Source organism: Myodes glareolus, chromosome 6, assembly GCF_982192425.1.
Source record: "Myodes glareolus chromosome 6, mMyoGla1.1, whole genome shotgun sequence".
Classification (NCBI taxonomy): domain Eukaryota; kingdom Metazoa; phylum Chordata; class Mammalia; order Rodentia; family Cricetidae; genus Myodes; species Myodes glareolus.
The window spans coordinates 4,425,529-4,444,822 of record NC_142031.1 but is presented as its reverse complement, the minus strand read 5'-3'; the positions used below and the strand labels follow the sequence as shown (position 1 = coordinate 4,444,822).

The window sequence follows — 19,294 nt, the reverse complement described above, 5'->3', positions numbered from 1 at the left end:
GGGAGTTAGTATCATGTAGCATTCAGCCAGAGTTGCAAAACCTTGGGGGCTGTGTAAATTGGGGAATTCCAGCTTGTTCTTGCCATAATAAACAGACATTCCATGAATAGGGAGGTGACCTCCTCCAAACCTGCTCCTCCACCAAAACTGAGAATCCAGAAACCTCAAAGACTTGTGCCCTGATCAGTCATCTTAGGAAGCCCAGGAAGCAAGCAGGCGGGGAATTCAGCCAGCTGGAAGTGCTCTTGGGGCCAGCCTGCTTGGGCCTGCGTGAACCGCCAGGAAGACTGACTTCCTAAGAGGCCAGAGCCCCAAGACCACTTTCAGAGCCTGCAGTGGCCCTGACCAAGTGAGGGTGGAGGCAAGGCCTCCCCTTCAGTTGGATGGGGCCAGGATCGCCTACCTCACAGGGGAGTTGTGAGGACTTCGAATAGTGTCCGGTTGATTTTAAGATGAGAGGTTTTATGAATTCTTTTGCAGTTTCGTTGTCTATTGTATATTTATCATATTTAACCCCAGCCCTCAACTTCCTCCCACATCCCTGCCTTTTCCCAAACCCATCTCCGTTATGGCCTCTGTTCTTCCTTAAAACAGTTTGATTTTCCTTTCCTTCCCTTTTCTTTTTTTTATTTAACAACTTTATTGACTCATGAAAGTTTCACATCACGTACCCCAATTCTGCTCACCTCCTGGCCGCTCCCCAGTGTCAGATGTTTTAATGCTTAGGTGAGCCAAATGGCATAATGAAATCTCACAATATTTCTATGTGTTAACTGAAGATAGCTGATATATATTCAAAAGACATTTAGCCAGCCCAGAAGTAATTTATTTTTAGATTACATGGCTTAATTTTCTTTTTTTCTTTTTTTTTGTTCTATGTACCAAAGAGGCTTAGAGGTTTGCCAGTTACTAGCATGAGACCAGGACCTCCTGAGGCCTACAGAGCTCCATGGCGGCCATAGCTATTGTCCACACCAAGCTGCCCAGGAATAACCATGGCAGAACAGCAGTATTCACTTTTGAAATATGAGTGGAGCCAGACCACACCTCCTGAATCCCACCCCACTCAACCAGGCTGCAAATAGGAGGGGTGGGTGTTTGGCAGTCATACCCAGCTCTCTCTCCATGCATCTAGGCTGGGCTGGTTCCAACCTTCATTTCCCCTTGAGGGCCATGAAGTTGTCTTTTTGATGGATGGAGAGCAGCTAATGACAGCCGTTGGCATTGTGGGTAGAAAGGCTGAAGGCTGGCATTTGACATCACCCTCCACCTGCCAGAGAATGGAAAGCTCAACTTGACAACAGTCCAGGAGAGGGAGCTCATGCCGTGGGATCCCTTGCTGAGATGCTTCACCGTACCCTAGGAGACTTGGGGTTGTGTTTTTAAGGGGTAATTTCAAGGGTCTGAGTGCAGGAAGAGCAGGCCCACCCTCTTGGCACTCCTAGGGTAGAAGTCAGCGATGTGCAGTGGACTATGAGTCCCTTAATGGTAGGATTGGCAGGTGATCGCTTTCCCCTGCTGATTGGCAGGTGATCAGTTTCCCTGCTGCTGGTCTGCAGATTATCCTTAACTTTATAGATGTAGCAGTGACAGGTGGTGGCCGAGAATTAGGCTAATGCGGCTTTTCAGGGATTAGACAGGCCATCATGTCCTAGGCTTCCACAGATTAGGGAACCATCAGGAGGGTGACTTGTCTAGTTGCAGACGTTCTTGGGTGCAGAGTGGGTACCACACAGAGAAAAGGCTACTTGGCAATCATGGAAACGCTCAGGAGGCCCTACAGCAGCTACAAGCAGAGGAGTGAGCCTGCACACAGGGCAGAAAACAAACAGCGGTGGCCTGGGTGGGAGCTGCTGCTTGCGCCTTGGAGATACATTTTATTCCTTCTCCCCTCATAGTTGCTAACTTGGGGGCTGGTGTATCAGGGAGGCCATTTTTGGCATCGGGTCCCTGAGGGCTCAGCCGAAACTCGTAGGTTGCCTCCTCCCACGTCTCCCTGCCTTAGGTAGCTCCACTCTTCCCGTGGCAGCAAGGTTAGAGCCCTCGGCCTTCCCGATGGGTGGGCAGCTGTACAGCTTTGTGAAGGTTGCCCCTTGCTCATCCTGAGTGAGTGGAGGCATCTTGTCTGACCCATGGCAAGGTCGGGGAATTGCGGAGTAATTGCTGTACTCTTCTTTTTACACAGAAATGTTTATTTAAATATATTAAATGGAATTTTCTTTCACAGATACGGATTATTCTTTCTAATTTTTAAATAAAACTGAACTTGATTTTACTCCGAACAAGCGTGACTATGTAGGATGCAGAAGCCACACATGGTAACCGTGTCAAGAGGACCCCACCCACAGGGTTTCTGTGTAGCCCTGGCTGTCCTGGAACTCGCTTTTTAGAACAGGCTGGCCTTGAACTCACAAACACCTGTCTGCCTCTGCCTCCCGAGTGCTGGGATGAAAGGCACAACAAATAAATCAGGTGGCGGTGGTACATGCTGTTCTTTGCCCCAGCTTAAATTTAAGATATATTTTATGTGTATTTTACCTGCACGCATGTCTGCAGTACATGCATGTGGTACCCACAGAGGCCAGAAGAGGGCATCAGCTCACCTGGACTGGAGTTACAGGTGATTGTGAGCACCACGCGGGTGATGGGATCCGAACCCCGGGTCCTCTGAAAGAGCAGCCAGTGCTCTTAACCCCTGAGCCATGTCTGGAGCCTGCATGCCAGTCCTGAGAAAGCCGACACCTGGGTGCAGCTCACTAGGACCCAGTTACTAAGCTGCTGCCCCCATGTGGGGATGCCATCCTCATTGCTTTCCCGTTGCTTCTTGATTGTGGATGTGTGTGGAAATTAGTTCTTTCCTTGTGCCATGGCAGTCCAGGTCATCAGGCTTGGTAGCAAGCTGCTTTGGGCCCTGAGCCACCTCGCCGTCCCTCATCTCTGGTTTCCTACTTGGGTCTGGGGTAGTCTTGGTTCTTTAATGGGGGCCCTTCTGGGAGGATGCTCGGGGTCCAGCTGCTTCCATGGGGCTCAGATGCCCTCTCTCTCTTCTCGGTGATGCTCCCTGGGTCGATCCTAAAAACAGTTTGACGTGAGCCAGATGGCTTCACTCCCCCCCCACCACACACACACTATATCCATTCTAGCAGCTTTCAGATTGGAAGACCTTTCCGCGGAAGAGTGCCCCTGGACAGAGCTCTGCCGCCTCTAGTGAGAGTCTCACCCTAGGTGACAGCTGAAGCTGTTAGTAGTTAAGTCTTAACAGTTCAGACCAGTGGCCTATGAGCTAGGGCTGCCCTAAGCACATCTATGTGTGGAAGGGTGAGACCTACCTGCTCTGCCTTCAACACGCTGCTTCTAGGCAGCTCTCGATCTCAACTCTGAATACAAGGCCTCTTCCTCCCAGTGATGAACACGTCCCTGGTTTTTTGTTTTGTTTTGGGGTTTGTTTTGTTTTGTTTTGGTGGCCTGAACCGTGCCATCCAGTCTGGTTCCCAGCAGTCCTGCCTCCATTTCGCTAGTACAGTGGTTGCAGGTGTGTGTGTGTGTGTGTGTACTCGTGTCTTACAAGTTATATACATGTGCATATGGAAGCCAGAGGACAGCATAGGGTGTTGTTCCTTAGTCCCCCCAACTCTTTTTGTGTGTGTGTGTGGGGGGTTTCAAAACAGGGTTTCTCTGTAGCTTTTGGAGTCTATCCTGGAACTTGCTCTTATAGACCAGGCTGGCCTCGAACTCACAAAGATCCACCTGTCTCTGCCTCCCGAGTACTAGGATTAAAGGTGTGTGCCATCAACACCCGGCTCCCCCCCAACTCTTGAGATAGGTCTCCCACTGGCATAGAACTTGCCAAGTAGGCTTTGATGGTGGCCAACAAGCCCCAGGGTTCCTCCTGTCTCTACCTTTCCAGTACATGACAGCATTTTTTTTTTTAATGTGGGTTTTGAAGGTCAAGCATTTTGTACCTGAGCCATCTCCCCAGCCCATTTCTCCTTTATGGCCTAGGTCTTTTATTTCTCTTTGTACATGAAGCCGTCACAGGGAGTGGGCTGTAGGTGCCCAGGCTCCCTCCAAGTTCTCACAGAGTGCTGTGGGAACAGCTGGCCGGTGCTGCAGGTGAGCTCAGGTGCCTTTGGCTTCCTTTCTTCCTGACTGTTCCCTTTACCCTTTCCAGGAGCTGTTCCGGCCACGTGGTAATCCCCTCGATAAGAACCTTGCCCTTAACTTGCTTGCTTACAAGGATGTCAGCAGTATGTGGGGGACACTCTCAAGGTCTCCCTTTTTGAACAGTGCCCATCTCCTTGATGACTATGTCACCCTTGTAAACTGGTTCTATGTGGTCAAAGGAACAGCTCCATGTTCCCCAAAAGGCCTGTGAAACAGGTCAGGGCCTCTCTGTCCTTCACAGAAGGTGCGCTTGTGTGTGTGCGCGTGTGTGTGTGTGTGTGTGCGTGTGTGTGTGTGTGTGTGCGCGCGCGCGTATTTGAAGACAGGATCTCACTTTGTAGCTCATCCTCCGCTCACACTTTTGTTCGTCCCCAAGTCTGTCCTTGTCACTCACCGGCTCATGTTGGAAAGAAGTTGTTTTACCTGGCTGAGGTCTCACTGTCCACGGCATCATCGTACATGTTCTGCTCCGTGTGCTCATCCACAGGTACCTGGAATCTGGGCGAGAGGAACCGGTGTAGGCTGCTTGAGGGCAGCAAAGTCCCTGCTTGTGGCCTTAAACTCACACTGCACCAAAACCACAGGGTAGCAGATCTTCCAGGGCACAACCAACACTTTTCCCTTGCTCTGGGACGATTTGCCAGGCCTCATATGGTTTGTCAGAGCCACTGGCCACAGCAGCATGCAGGCCCTGGTTAGGCCTGGCTTTTACAAGCTATCTGCTGGCCAGGGGAGACACCTCAGGGAGCAAACAGTGGGGCCAGGTGGTGTGGAGTGATAGCTCACTGGGTTTATTTTAGTTGGCAGTGTGGGGAAGCCTTCCTGCTGACCTTAGTGATGCGGCCCCATGAGACAACCTGGAGCACAAAGCGTGCGGGCCGAGGCTCGTCCAGAAGTGGGGGCTAGTGCAAATGCTCCAGGGGACTGAAAGGCCACTGCGGCCAGCGTGTTGCATGGTCTGACAGAGGTGGGCAGGGACAGGCCATGGAGTGCTACCACACTCTCTTATGGGAATTGCAGGCTACTTAAAAACACTGTGGGGTGTGCTAAAGGGCACGGTGGGGTTGACGTGGGGGGAGGCACAAGTCACAGGAAACAGGATGAAATGGAGAGTTCGGTCTGAGGTCTTGGGATGGGTTAAAAATGGGAACAAGGGACCAGCTGCTGGTGGTACATGCCTTTAATCCTAGCACCTGGGAGGCAGAGGCAGGCAAGACCAGCCTGGTCTACGGAGTGAGTTCCAGGACAGCCAAGGCTACACAGAGAAACCCTGTCTCAAAAAACAAACCCAAACAGAAAGGGACCAAATGAGAAAAGGAATCAGCTTGGCCCCCAGGCTTTGACATCAAGTGATGCCATTGACCAAGATAAGGAGTTGGGTGTGACGGGGTTGTGTCCAGAGTTCTGCTGTCTATTGCTGAGCTGAGGAGGCTTAGACACCCTAACAAGAGAGTCACCAGGAAGAATGTAGCTGTCAGTGAGTCTGAAGCACAGGAAAGCTAGGGGACACTGGGATCACCTCACTTTAAAGCCAGAGAACTGGGCCTATGGTGGGTTAGCTCTACACGGTGCACATGCTTGGAGCGCCCAAGGTTGGGTTGAGAGAGAGAGAGAACCCGGGGGATGAGTGGGGTCCCTTAAGGAGAGAATGGAAGGCGAGGAATGCCTGGGATGTGCTCCGGGAGGAGCAGCTGAGAAGCAGAGCAGGAAGGAGCCAGGGGACGGCTAGTGTGTAAAAGAAGCACACATGAGAATGCCAGAGCCCAAGCAGAGAAACATGCACAGCTGCACACAGTGGCCTCTCAGGAAGGAAACTGGGAAAGCACCAAAACCTGACAGTGGCGTTTTAGAAACAAGAAGACCTGCCTGCACACTGCAGGCCGTGGAGGCGTCCCCAGGTGCGCCCTGCCCACCTACTGCTTAGCTGCTTTCTTCTGCTGAGTGTATCTGCGGTCACCTGCACCACAGAAAATAAGCATCTGGACAAAGACTAACTCAGGAAGTGGGCCTTAGGGGAAGCTATCTGAAGAAATCAAAACCTTTCACTCAGCCTCAAGTGCCCAAGCGCTGAGAGAATCCCCCAGGAAACAGCAGGAGCTAGGAACAGAGAAAACCAGAAAGTCAAAACAAAGATGGGGGGCTGCTTTCAAACAGGAGAACCTAAATTCGATCCTCAGAACCCTGGAAATGACTCCTGAAGCTGGGCAGTGGTGGCGCACGCCTTTAATCCCAGCACTCAGGAGGCAGAGGCAGGTGGATCTCTGAGTTCGAGGCCAGCCTGGTCTACAGAGTGAGTCCTATGACAGGCTGCAAAGCTACAGGAAACCCTGTCTTGAAAACAATCAACAAAAATTATGACTCCTGCAAATTGTCCTCTTTCTTCCACATGTGCTCCGTGTGGCACACGTGTTCTCACACATACATGTGCTCCACGTGGCACACGTGTGCTTACACATACATGTGCTCTGCGTGGCACATGTGTGCTCACACATACATGTGCTCCATACGACATACACGTGCTTACACATACATGTACACAGACACAAAATAGTAAATATTTTTTGGAGATTAAGTCTCCTGATGTAATCCTGACTGGCCTGGAGTTTGTCATGTAGACCAGGCTGACCTCAAACTCACAGAGATATACTTGCTTCTGCTTCCCGGATTCTGGCACTAAAGGTGTACAACGACCATATCCAGCCAAAAAGGAAAAGAAAAAACACCAAGATCAACAGGAAGAGTGAAAGAGATGTAAGAATATGTCAAGAAAGAGAAAGCACACTCAACAAATGGTGCTGGCATAACTGTGTGTCAACATGTGGAAGAATGAAAACAGACCCACATCTATCGCCATGCACAAAACTCAACTCCAAATGGATCAACATAAAGCCAGCCACACTGAACCTCATAGAAGAGAAAGAGGGAAATACATTTGAATGCATTGGCACAGAAGACCACTTCCTAAATATAACCCCAGCAGCATAGACACTGAGAGAAACAATTAATAAATGGAACCTCCTGAAACTGAAAAGCTTCTGTAAAGCAAAGGATACGGTCAACAAGACAAAATGACAGCCTACAGAATGGAAGAAGATCTTCACCAACCCCACATCAGACAGAGGTCTGATATCCAAAATATACAAAGAACTCAAGAAATTGGTCATCAAAAGAACAAATAATCCAATAAAAAAAAAGGAGTACAGACCTAAACAGAGAACTCTCAACAGAGGAATCAAAATGGCTGAAAGACACTTAAGGAAATGTTCAACATCCTTAGTCATCAGAGAAATACAAATCAAAACAACTCTGAGATTCCATCTTACACCTGTAAGAACGGCCAAGATCCAAAACACTGATGACAACTTATGCTGGAGAGGTTGTGGGGAAAAGAGAACACTTCTGCATTGCTGGTGGGAATGCAAGCTGGTACAACCCCTTTGGATGTCAGTGTGGCAATTTCTCAGAAAATTAGAAAACAACCTTCCTCAAGACCAAGTAATACCACTTATGGGTATATATCCAAAGGATTCACAATCGTACCACAAGGACATGTGCTCAACTATGTTCATAGCAGCATTGTTTGTCATAGCCAGAATGTGGAAACAACCTAAATGATCCTTGACTGAAGAATGGATAAGGAAAATGTGGTACATTTACACAATGGAGTACTACACAGCAGAAAAAATAATGACATCTTGAATTTTGCAGGAAAATGAATGAAGCTAGAAAACATTATTTTGAGTGAGTAACCCAGACCCAGAAAGACAATTATCACATGTACTCACTCATAAGTAGCTTTTAAACATAAAGCAAAGAAAACCAATCCACAAATCACAATCCCAGAGAACCTAGACAGCAATGAGGACCCTAAGAGAGACATACATGGATCTAATCTACATGGGAAGTAGAAAAAGACAAGATCTCCTGAGTAAATTGGGAGCATGGGAACCTTGGGGGAGGGGAGAGACAGGGGAGGGAAGCAAAGAAAAATAAAGAGCTCAATAAAAATCAAGAAAGAAAGAAAGAGAGAGAAAGAAAGAAAGAAGGAAGGAAAGAAAGAAAGAAAGAAAGAAAGAAAATGTCCAGAGAGTACACGGCTAAGAGAGATGGTAAAGAGAAGGGCTGGTGTCCCATCATAGGGACACTAAAAAGAGACTCAGTCAAGCCAGCAATTGATTTTAAAGAGCATGCCAAATCCCAAACCAAAAGATAGGAACTCCCAGAGTGAAAGAAACCATTGTCACCCATCCCATGGCTAGAAACACCTCATCGTGTGAAATTCAAGACATAGGCAAGACAGACGTCTGCAAGCTTCCAAGAAGAGTAGTAGGTCACAGTAAGGGCTAGGGATCAGAAGAACTCAGCTGGCTTGGGGACATCCCCGGAAACTGGAAGAAATAGAGCCCCCACCTCCCAAACATAATTCTTTCCAGTCTAGAATCTCGAATCCAGAATTTAAGACTCAAACTATTGGTCAAGTGTGAGGGAAAACACAAAGAATTTTCTGGTCCGTGCTGTCTGGACACAGACCTCACTCCAGAAGTAATTTACACGCTAACTGGAAGATGAGGCGGGGCCCCTGCATTCCACACATCTGTGATCAACATCCTTGGTCAGGACCTCAATCCACTGAACCCAGGGTCTCACTCATGCTAGGCACGACTAGCCAAGTTGACAGGCCTGCACCATCCAGTCCGATTGCTCATAACATTCTTGTGCCTGAGAGGGTCTGGTCCAGACCTGGCTAGTCAGCCTTGAGCTGATGAGGCTGCTGGGACTCACATGACAGTTCGAGTTCCTCCTGATCTGATGTCCTGAGGGTTGAAGGGCTATCTTGTACCTAGCAGGGTCTCAGTCCGCTCAGTTACCACTTTTGGGGAGTCTTTATTTTGTTTGAGACGAAGTCTGGCTAAGTAGAAGTCTAGCCCCAGGCTCAGGGCCATCCATCCTCCTGCCCCAGCCTCTAGAGTGCACCACCACTTCTTTGGTAGATTCGCAGATTCTAGTACCTGGTCTGCAAGAACCTGCCAACCTAGCCTGCTGCCTTCCCCACGGCCATCTTTCCCACACATTCTCACCTGGGCTCTAGCTGCTCCTTCACTCTGGCAATGGAGCGGATGTAGGGCGTGATCTGCTTAGTGATGGTGGTCAGGTAGGCATTCTCCTGCTTCAGCTGGAGAAGGTCATGGAGCTGGGCTGTGAAGCCAACGCCAAACTGTTGGTTGTTGGTGTTAGACCCCCCCCCCCCCCGCACCTAAGCCTGGCACGATCTAGAGATCTCAACTGCCAATGACCTCTGTGATCAAAAGGAACAGCGTGTGGTGTGGAGACCCCACTCACTGGCTGCTACCCTCCAAAGCAGGTGTGAAAGCCGAGCCAAACGCTGGGGGTGGGGGGGGGGGGGGAGAGAGAGAGAAGAGAGAGGAGATACGCATGCGCAGTTAGTGCCTGGCCGGCTCCCTCCCCTCTCGAATGTGGATTAACGTTGAGCAACCACTGCCGGGGACCTTCATAAATCTCCTGCTGGGTAGCTACCCGTTGGTAGGAGTCCTCCCAGATCTGAAAGAAGAGTGGCGTACTGGTTGAGGTGGGGAGGAGGAATTTCACTGATAGTGTTTCTGCTCCGGGAGCCGTACAGCCACACACACCAATCTGGTCCACATTTCTCCAGGAACAGAACCCATAGCGTGAGGGTCTGGCAGAGCGCCATGCCAGGCACTGTGCTGTCCCCTTCCTGCCTTGGGGTGGCCATGTGCCTTTGCAGGAAGCTAGGTAGAACTCTGGGGGAGGTTACCTCCTGGAAGACAGCTCTCATGCCTTCCATGGAGGCATACTCAGAAGCAATCTGTGTGTCCAACAGCAGGGACCTGTGCAGGATGTCCCCCATGATCTCCGCCTTGATGAGCGAGTGGTGCTTGGTGAGGTCTCGGTGTAATTCCTGAACCTGGTCCTTCAGGTTCTGCACCTCTACCTGCAGACCCTGTTGCAGAAGTGGGGAATGGAACCCTGCCGGGTCTTCTAGTGGAGCAGTGTCTTTCAAGTCCTCCCTCCATCCTCCCCCAACAAGTGAATCTTAGTGAGGAAGGGGTGGGGCCTCACAACCCTGCAGCCGCCCAGCCCCCCTCACCCGATAGGAATCTTCGTAATGGCGGCAGTGCTCTGTGAAGGGTGTGTCCTCGCCCTCGGCCAAGAGCACCTTCGTGCTGATGGAACGGTGTGGTGAGGGTTTCTGGACAGGTGACCCTGGCATCTTTCCCACTGGGGAGGGACAGCTGGGTGTCTTCAGCACCTTGGGGCTTGAGCTCACCGCCAACCTGCCGAGAGAGCCAGTCTGCATAGGGTAGGGGGCCGGTCTTCCCTTCTCCTAACCCCTTTGGCTGCTCAGGGAGCCACTGTCCCCTCAACCCAACTGCAGGGTAGAACTCCTGGAAGCTCTTAAGGGCCCCAGGCAAGGACAAGGTAAGAGTACCCTCTTAATGAAGTGATTTCTGAAAGGCTTTCCCCCCAGGTTGCATCTGGGCACACCTAGGTACGGCTCACTCCCGTGACACAGATCTGAACTAAGAAGTGGTCTCTCTTGGGCTCACACGCCGATTTCACTACTTCTAACCCCTCCGAGGAGACTCTGGCTTTCAACCGGGTCGGGAAGTCTAATTCACAGTGACTCCGGGTACCCAGAGAGCGTCCTGCCCAGCCTGCTGGAGGAAGACTGTGGAGCTGAAGAGCGCCTGCCCGGTCTCTCCTCTCAGTTGTCTGGGGCTTCGTGCCCCAGCATCCTCAAGGGCTTTCTTGTTTCTCCCTCCCTCTCATACTGTCGCCGGGCTGCGACTTAGCAGGGAAGGGTGGTGCGAGAGCCTTTTCCGTGATCCCGCCCGGCCGCGGCTCACGTGTTGGCGACGCCCACGGTGGACACGGCTCTGCGGGGCCCCAGCAGCAGCAGCGGCTCCAGACAGCGCGCAAATTCTGCGCGGTGATCGCTGGCGATCTGGACCGGAGATTGGGTCATGAGCGACTTTCCACTGCCTAGGTATTTCCGGGCCCAGACCCCCGACCCCCGTCTCCAGACTGGGCGCCGGCACACCTTGCTGCTCTGAGCTGGTCTTAGGCGGTGCGGCCGCGTGACGACGCCTTGCAGCCTCTCCATCAGCTCCTGTCATGGGGGAAGAGCTCAGGACAAGGGTGGGGTGGGGTGTAGGTGTGACCAGGAGGTAACAGCGGGGGGGGGGGGGGCGGGCAGAGACAGCTCCCCCCCCCAAGTCACTTCTGCAGTGATGTGAGACAGGGACCTTCTGTACAGGACGGACTCTAGGTGGGAAGAGAGGGTCCTGAAGGAGCTGGGGACACTCACATAACCCAGGTCCAGAAACTCAGCCTTGCTGGCCAAGCTGAGGAAGGATGAACAGATGACCAGGTGAACCTGAAGGAGGATACCATGCTCAGGGCTTGGACCATGGGCTGGGGTGTCCAGCCCTACACTCCCCTCAACCCTTACCTGTAGGGTGGGTAGCAAGGAGGCCAGGTGGGCAAGCTGTTCCTTGAAGGCTTTGTCCTTCTCTTCATATTGGCTGGGAGAAGGGCAGGAGAGGCTGTTTGATCTCAGGGGAACAGATGCCTGCCCCACCTGCAGGATCTTCAACTCTGCAGCCCTGTCTTTTTGCTAGTGCTTGTGCGTGAGTGTGTGTGTGTGTGTGTGTGGTGTCTGTATCCATATGTGTGCCTGTTCCTTTGGTGTGCCTGTGTGTCAGAGTGCGTATGCACACATGTATGTTTACATGTACGTATGGAGGCCACAGTTCTACATCAGGCGTCTTCCTCAATAACCCACCACCTTATTTTTTGAGAGTCTCTCTAGGCTGTGACCAGTGAGCCCCAGGGGTCCTCTTATCTCTGCCTCCCCAGGGCTGATATTATAGGCATGCCCACTGCAGGATTTTTAATTAATTAATTTATTTATTATTTTATTATGTATACAGTGTTCTGTCTGCATTTATCCCTAAAAGTCAGAAGAGAGCACTATATCTTATTATAGATGGTTATGAACCACCATGTGGTTGCTGGGAATTGAACTCAGGACCTCTGGAAGAGGAGCCAGTGCTCTTAACCTCTGAGCCCCCACTGCATGTTTTTAAAGTGTGTGCTGGGGATGTGCTTTGGGCTCTCGTGTTTCTGTGACAGGGCCTTTACTGACAGCCATCTCCTCAGCTCTGTTTCTGTTTTGTTTTGGTTTGATTGTTAAAACAGTGTAGGCAGCCCAGGCTAGCCTTGAACTCCTGACCCTCCCATCACTACCTCCCGAGAGCTGCCCTTCCAGGCGCACACCACGGCTACTTCTCCACCATCTTTGTAGCTCCCTCCCTGTGAACGCCCTCCCCACTTCTGACGGCAGTCACCTGCGTGTCCTGTCCACCACGTAAGGCAGAGCCAAGGCTCAGGCTCAGAGCTGGGTATCTGGAGGTCAAGGGTAGGGGACAGGGACTCTCCATCACTCACCTCTGCACGGTCTGCAACAGCAGAGCTTTCCTCTCGGCCAGCCTGTCCTGGGAGAGACAGCCCATCACTGACCTGCACACCCGGCTCCGACATCTACCACAACGCCTTGGGGCATGGCACAGGCAGCATGATTAGCACAGGGCCCTGCTCTGTGACCAAAAGGTCTTCTTCCTCCCTGCATGGGACTGCTGGAGAGCCCAGGCACCTGAACCTTAAGTGTCACCATTTGTACTCTCTTCCTCGACCCTGCCACCAACCTAACTCTGGACTAGGCTAGCCTCTGGCAACTCTCCAGGCAACTGTGATTAACCCAATTTGATGGAACACCTGGCACTACACTGTACACTCCGTGAAGGTACCTGGGATACTACTGACCCCACCCCTCACCTGCATGCTGCCAAAGAGGGAGTGGATGGCCGCCTCCTCCTCTGCTGCGCTGTGCCTCACCTCCTCCACCATGGCCTGTAGCAGCGCGATGGCCTCCTTCGTGGCTGTCTGCAGAGCTTTCACTGCCTGGGGGCAGCAGGGTCTCAGTCCCATTCTCCCAGGTTCTCACAGCTCCCACTCCCACCCTGTTTCAGCTCCTTGGTTCCCCCTCTCACCAGCACTGCCTGCTCCAGCCGCTCACAACCTTGCACGTACGCTGACTCCAGGTCCACACAGTGGGCCCGGCTCTCCCTGTCGAGGGGCAGCTAATAAGACCCGCTCCACTCACGCCCCGCCCACTCCCTGCCTGCTCCCACTACCCACCCCTGCATGTCCCGAAAGCAGCGGATGCATAGCAGCGACTTCTTGTCAGTGGAAAACATGATGTAGGGCTCCGAATGGAGCGCTGCGGAGGGGGTGGGGGCGGTGATGAGAGCCCCGAGACAAGCCCACCTGATTCCCACCCCTGGCCAGGGTGTGCCTCACTCACGACACTTCTGGATCACATCACGGGGGCGCTGACCCAGGGCTACAATGTCATGCCTTGCGAACATGCGCGCGCGGTGCGTTTCTTCGCGGCAGCGTGCGCACAGCGGCTGCCCGCAGGTGTTGCAGAAGTACGTGGTCTCTGCGTCCTGGGGACCGAGAGCTGGCTCAGGCCACCTTCTCCTCGGGCCAGAGTTCTAGGACTCAGCTGAACCACAGCCACCCTGTGTCATTGAGCCCAGGCAACGGGTCCAGGTAAACTCCTTCCCACAATCCCCAGCAGCTGAACTTTCTAACATTTAAAAAGTTATATGTATTGATTCACTTGTTTATGTGGGAGAGTGCCCAAGTGCCATTCCCTTCTTCCACCTTGTGGGTTCTGGAAATCAAACTGATGTCTTGCAGGCTTGGCAGCAAGTGCTCTCACGCGCTGTGCCACCTCCCTGCCCCTCTTCACTGGGCCCTTATACACCCAAGTTAAGATGAGGACATTGGGTCTGGACAGACAGTTCAGCAGTTAAGAGCACTGGCTGCTCTTCCAGAGGACTGAGGTTCAATTCCAGGCGCTCGCAACTGTCTGTAACTCCAGTCCCTGAAGAGCCAAAGCCCTCTTCTGGCCTCTGAGGACACAAAGCACCTGCTTGGTGCACAAATAAACAGTCAGGCAAAACACACATACACATAAAAAGATTAAAAAGATGAAGGCACCAAGGCTAGCTAGGCGAGTGGGTGTAGGAAGGACCGAACACTGGGCAGAAAGATAGTTCCCAGAGATGGTAGGCAGAAACTCGCCCCGTTGGCACTCTCAATAGTTACCACACGGTGGTATGCATCCTGGCCAGGTCCTTACCATTGGCCCCACAGGCAGCCTCACCTCGCATCTTCCTTTCCCAGCCTGGCAAACTAGGCTAAAGCACAGGTCCTGGGCTATGTCAGTCATCCCGGCTCCAGCAAGCCCCTCCTCCCCAACAGGAACCAAATGTGTATAGGGCTGCTGCCATTTCAGCGTCTGGCACGAGACGCAGGGTGGTGTGGGAGCCAGGGACAGTGGAAGATAGGAGGAGAAGAGACTATTCATGACCATGCCGACCATTCAGGTCTTCCTGGCCATCTGGAGTGACAACTCAGAGGGGAAGGGCATGCATAAGGACTCCTGGGGCAGCCCCAGGGCATGGGGCACAGCCTGGGCAGTGACTATAACTTTGATCTGTCAAACCCTACTTCTTTTTTAAAAAATTAGCTTTATTTCATGTGTTTTGGTGTTTTTCCTGCATGTATGTCTGCATGAGGGTGTCGGATCCCCTGGAACTGGAGTTACAGACAGTTGTGAGCTGCTGTGTCGGAATTGAACCTGGGTTGTCTGGAAGAACAGCCAGTGCTCTGAACCACTGAGCCATCTCTCCAGCCCTGAAGCCTCTTACTCTTTTTATTTTTAAATATTTTATTTATTTATTTATTCATTATACAGTTTTGTCTGCATGTCTGTCTGCAGGCCAGAAGAGGGCACCAGATCCCATTATAGAGCCCATGAGATTGCTGGGAATTGAACTCAGGACTTCTTAAACTCTGAGCCATCTCTCCAGCCCAGCCTCTTAGTCTTTACATCGGCAGTCAAGGCCATTTCTTCAGAGTGCCGCCCTCCCCTCCTGCCTGTTGTCTTTAGTTTTGGGCAATGGTTTCTCAGCTCGGGCTTAGCACACTGGTTTGAGGCCGTATGCCCCTGAGCTTCCTTCCTGCCATATGGGGCCATCAACTCTACTTGCCTCTGCTTTGTGTCGGGACTGGAGACCTTCCTCGCCTTCAGCTCCCTGCTCTCTCTCCAGCTGCTCACAGCTGCACACCACATGAGCTTCAGCCACTTACGTGTGCTTAAGTAGTGTGTGTGGGGGGTCCTAAGGGTCCCCCAGGCCTGTGAACCGAACCACGGCTCCCATGACAGCTCACAACTCCACCCTGACCTGGGAACCCTGAAGTTAGCTCTCCCTGAATTGAATGGCCTCAGCCTCTGCCACTATCTGGTTATTGGCTCAAGTCGTTTCTTTTTTCCTGGACCTTGGTCTCCCCACCTGTATGTATGATGGGGCGTGGTTGGAGTCCGAGGGATCTCAGGGAGGGGCTGGAGACTTCATTGATGGTCAGGGTTGTGCATCCGGGCATGCTGTAAGTGTTGGGGACCATGCCATCTGGCACCCACTGCCCTCTACTTCCTCACCTGCTTGCCGCATTCCAGGTCGCAGTTGGCACAGTGCACAGCCTCCACACCATCCCCAGAGCTATCCACCAGGAACTGCAGCAGCCGGTCCACTGGCGGGAGCCCATTGGGACCCTTCACCAGGGTCTGGTGCCTGCAGAGAGGCTGCAGCCAAGATCTGGGCGCCCTTGTAGGAAGCCCTCCCCACTACCCTTCACATTCCAGGCCAGAGCTAAAAATAGCAGTGTCAGGGTGGTGGGGTCTGCTATAAATACAGCAGCCAACTTGTCCCGAGATCCCCACCCTACCCAGTGTGTGTGTAAGCCTGACGTCATACTGCAATGGAAAAGGTCAGGTCACCCGAGTGGACCCTATCATTTCACTGGAACATTTTGAGCTAATTTAGCAATGGCATTAACCTAAGATTTCTGGGACACGCCCCCACATCTGTGTTGCTGGGAGTACCCAGGCGTCTTCTCCAGCCCTACCTTAGCACCCTGACTCTGGGAAGCCTGTGGCAATGATCTTCTGCCTTTGTTAACCTGACTAAGCTACAGGGGGGTTGGGGGTGGTTCCAGTAAGTCCGTTTATAACAGTGGACTGTTCCCACGTCCTCAGCCTGGGCTTGGAACCTCACCATCTACACTTGGCCTCTCAACCAGGATGAGAGCCAGCTTCACCCTCTCTGGGCTTGGGACACTTACTGGCACAGCGGACAGGACAGGCGGCCATCAGTAGCCCGTCCGCGCAGGCAGCCAGCGCAGAAGTCGTGGAAGCAGTCCAGCAGGCACGGGCGCTCATACTGTGCATGGCACAGCGGACACACGAGGGGATGGCCACTCGCAGCATCCAGGGTACCCAGGCCCTCCAGAGGCGCAAAAATTGCTCCAGACATTTGCGTGGATGAACCGTTCAGGACAATGACTGGGGTTCCTGGGGCCCAGACCACCTCCCTCCTACCTAGCCCTTCTAGACAAGACTTAGCAAGTAGACTAGGGATGCTGGAATGCTGGTAGCGCCCTAACAGGGCGGGGTTGGGGGAGGGCTGTTGGAGAGGGGCCCTGCCACCGGTCACTCACCTCTCTCACAGTCCCTCTGCTGTGGCTCTACGGGGGAGTGGTTGGCCCTAGAAGGTCAGGTCGGCAGGCTGGACTGTGCCTCCTCCCCTCTATCACTTCTCCCACCTCCTCTCCCTCCCACCGTTTGCAATTCTCCGCCCCACGTCCTCTGGGTGACCGCGAGTGAGGTCCCTTGGTGCTCCTTCCTCAAGGTGTTGCTGCTTTGCTGAGCCTGGTCCGCAGTCTCGCCGCTTCACCCGGTGTCCAGAAGCCCCGAAAAGCAGTCTGAGGGTCCCAGACGCCACCAGACCTCGCCTTGAGTTTGGAGCACAGAGCAGAGGTAGCTGATACACGGCTCTCGGATCTTCAGTCAGCCTCCCGGGCTAACCTGGCACTCTTTGACCCGGGACGGGAGAGGGAACAGTGGATCTTCACAGCCCCATTTCCTCCATGGCCAGCTGGGGGCTCCAGAGAGCAGCAGACGATCCACAACATTCTAGGGTTCAGATGAGGGTGCGCTTTGGGGTCCTAGGCCTTCCTTAGTAGGTTGTGGTGCTCAGACAAGTTACCGACTTCCCTGAGTTGATCGTGTGATGGGGTGAGACATGCATGGATCAGTGCACGTGAAAAGCCCCATGTTCAAAGAGGGGTGGGTTTGGGTGGGAGGTTGGGACCAAAGGGTTTCTCTGACTTAGCTTGTTCTTCTGATGGTCTCTATCCGGGGCGCCCTTCCTTCCTAGGCGATGATCCCCTTCCAGGGCGCCCTCCCTTCCTAGGCAATGTTCTTAGCTTTCAGCGCTCTCCACTCAAGTTTTCCTAAACCCTGTGGAAGAACTCATTTTGCTCCTTTCCCATAAATCACGTCCAGAGTTTGACCCCCAGAAGCCTTACTCACTGGCTAGAAAAAGCAGAGTGGCTGGGTTTTAAAAGATAAACCCGAGTTTACCAGAAGGCAGTAAATTCTGTGTAGAATTACCTGTTCTCCTTTCTGAAAAATTTATATTATGTTATTTATTTGTGTGTGTGGGGGAGCTGGTGGAGAAGACAGGACAGCTTGCAGAAGTCGGTTCTCTCCCTCATCCGTTTGGTCTTGGGATTGAACTCGGGTCATCAGGTCTGGCAGCAAGTGCCTCTGGCGGCTGAACTGTTGCTGGCCTTACCTGCGGTTATAAGGGCTCTCCTAGCTCTGGATAATTTGTACCCAGTCTTAACTGTTACAATAGCAATTAAAGAGCTAATATTTAGAGGCCAGGATGCTTTTTTTAAAGTAGCCTTAGCTAGTGTTTGATCCTGATATTGATCTTAGTAAAAAATAAAAAATAAAGAAGTTACCTCTAGTAAAAATGGTGGAAACTGGTACAAGGAAGGAGAGAGAGAGAGAGAGAGAGAGAGAGAGAGAGAGAGAGAGAGAGAGAGAGAGAGAGCTGGGTTTATGCTTTGTTAATGAGTGATTTAACAGCTGTCAAGTAGGAAGTATAGGAAGTAGGTGTCCAAAATGATGAATATTTTATGTATATGTGTTTGCCTGTATGCATGTCTGTGTGACACATACATGCAATGCTGGTGGAGGCCAGAAGAGGGAGCTGGATCCCCTCGAACTGGAATTACAGATGATTGTGAGTCACCATGTGGGTGCTGGGACCCCCTCACCCCCATCCTCTGCAAAAGTGCCCTGAATCATTGCACGATTTCTCCAGCTCAGTTTTTCACTATGTAGCCCAGGCTACTTAAACTTTGGATCCTCCTGCCTCCACCTCTTGAGTGCTATGATGATAGGTGTTGCACCACCCTGTGGATACTGGGTATTGCTCCTGACACTCATGTTTCTTTAATCCATGTGTTTATATGTTTAATGAGCAACTGCCATGGGCTGGATACTGTACCAGGCATTGGGTCATAGAAGGAAACACACCAATCATGGTTGACCAAGTATAAAAATAATCATAGCAATGACAGATGGTGTTAAATATAAATAATATTGTAATGAGGGGTGTGTGTGATAAAGAGCAGGCGGGAGGGAATGGGGCTCTGGGCTACACCAGTGAATCAGAAGCAGAAGAGAATACTGAACTTGAGACTTCAGAGGTCAGGGAACATTCCAAGCAGAGGTAAAAGCAAGTTCAAAGTCCCGAGACCTTGACTAAATAAAGAAAAAAGACCAGAGTGGATGTAGATGAGAGAGGCAGTAAAGGGTGAGATGAGATGCAGGAGAATGCTGGGAGACCCTGGAGAATGCTGGGAGATGCTACATCCACGGCTGTCTCGCCAGTGTAGCAGAAATGCTGACTGGATGGGCAAATATTGCCGGAAGGATTGAGATTTGTGCTTCTAGGAGCTGTGTGTTCCAGGCGGTCCCTTGGCAACCAGTTGTGGTGTAATGCTACCTGAGTCGCCATTAGTATTGACTCGACCTGGCTGTTCTTGGAGCCATATGTGTGTCTTTTCCCTTGTCTGTGTGTTCTTTGTGATTCTTGCATAT

At 51.9% G+C, this 19,294-nt stretch overlaps 1 protein-coding gene across 1 annotated transcript; it reads right to left on the bottom strand.

The window, feature by feature from the left end:
* Nucleotides 1-2,171: 2,171 nt before the first annotated feature.
* Rnf207 (ring finger protein 207) lies at nucleotides 2,172-17,340 on the bottom strand. Its single transcript, XM_087906819.1, has 17 exons — nucleotides 16,462-17,340; nucleotides 15,779-15,911; nucleotides 13,571-13,715; nucleotides 13,405-13,486; nucleotides 13,257-13,332; nucleotides 13,042-13,167; nucleotides 12,655-12,701; nucleotides 11,657-11,729; nucleotides 11,513-11,581; nucleotides 11,246-11,314; nucleotides 11,052-11,149; nucleotides 10,292-10,478; nucleotides 9,959-10,144; nucleotides 9,672-9,723; nucleotides 9,243-9,360; nucleotides 4,588-4,662; nucleotides 2,172-3,072 (listed from the first exon to the last, which is right to left on the bottom strand). The coding sequence occupies exons 1-17, from the start codon at nucleotides 16,650-16,652 to the stop codon at nucleotides 2,946-2,948; spliced, it is 1,854 nt and encodes a 617-aa protein (XP_087762945.1). The 5' UTR covers nucleotides 16,653-17,340; the 3' UTR covers nucleotides 2,172-2,945.
* Between the last annotated feature and the right edge of the window lie 1,954 nt (nucleotides 17,341-19,294).

Coding starts and splice junctions, on each gene's coding strand:
- Rnf207 (XM_087906819.1), bottom strand. CDS start 16,652: ATGTCTGGAGCAATTTTTGCGCCTCTGGAGGGCCTGGGTACCCTGGAT. Junction 13,333..13,404: donor TGCTTTCGGGACATGCAGGG/GTGGGTAGTGGG, acceptor GCCCCTCGACAG/GGAGAGCCGGGCCCACTGTG. Junction 12,702..13,041: donor CCCTCTTTGGCAGCATGCAG/GTGAGGGGTGGG, acceptor TGTCTCTCCCAG/GACAGGCTGGCCGAGAGGAA.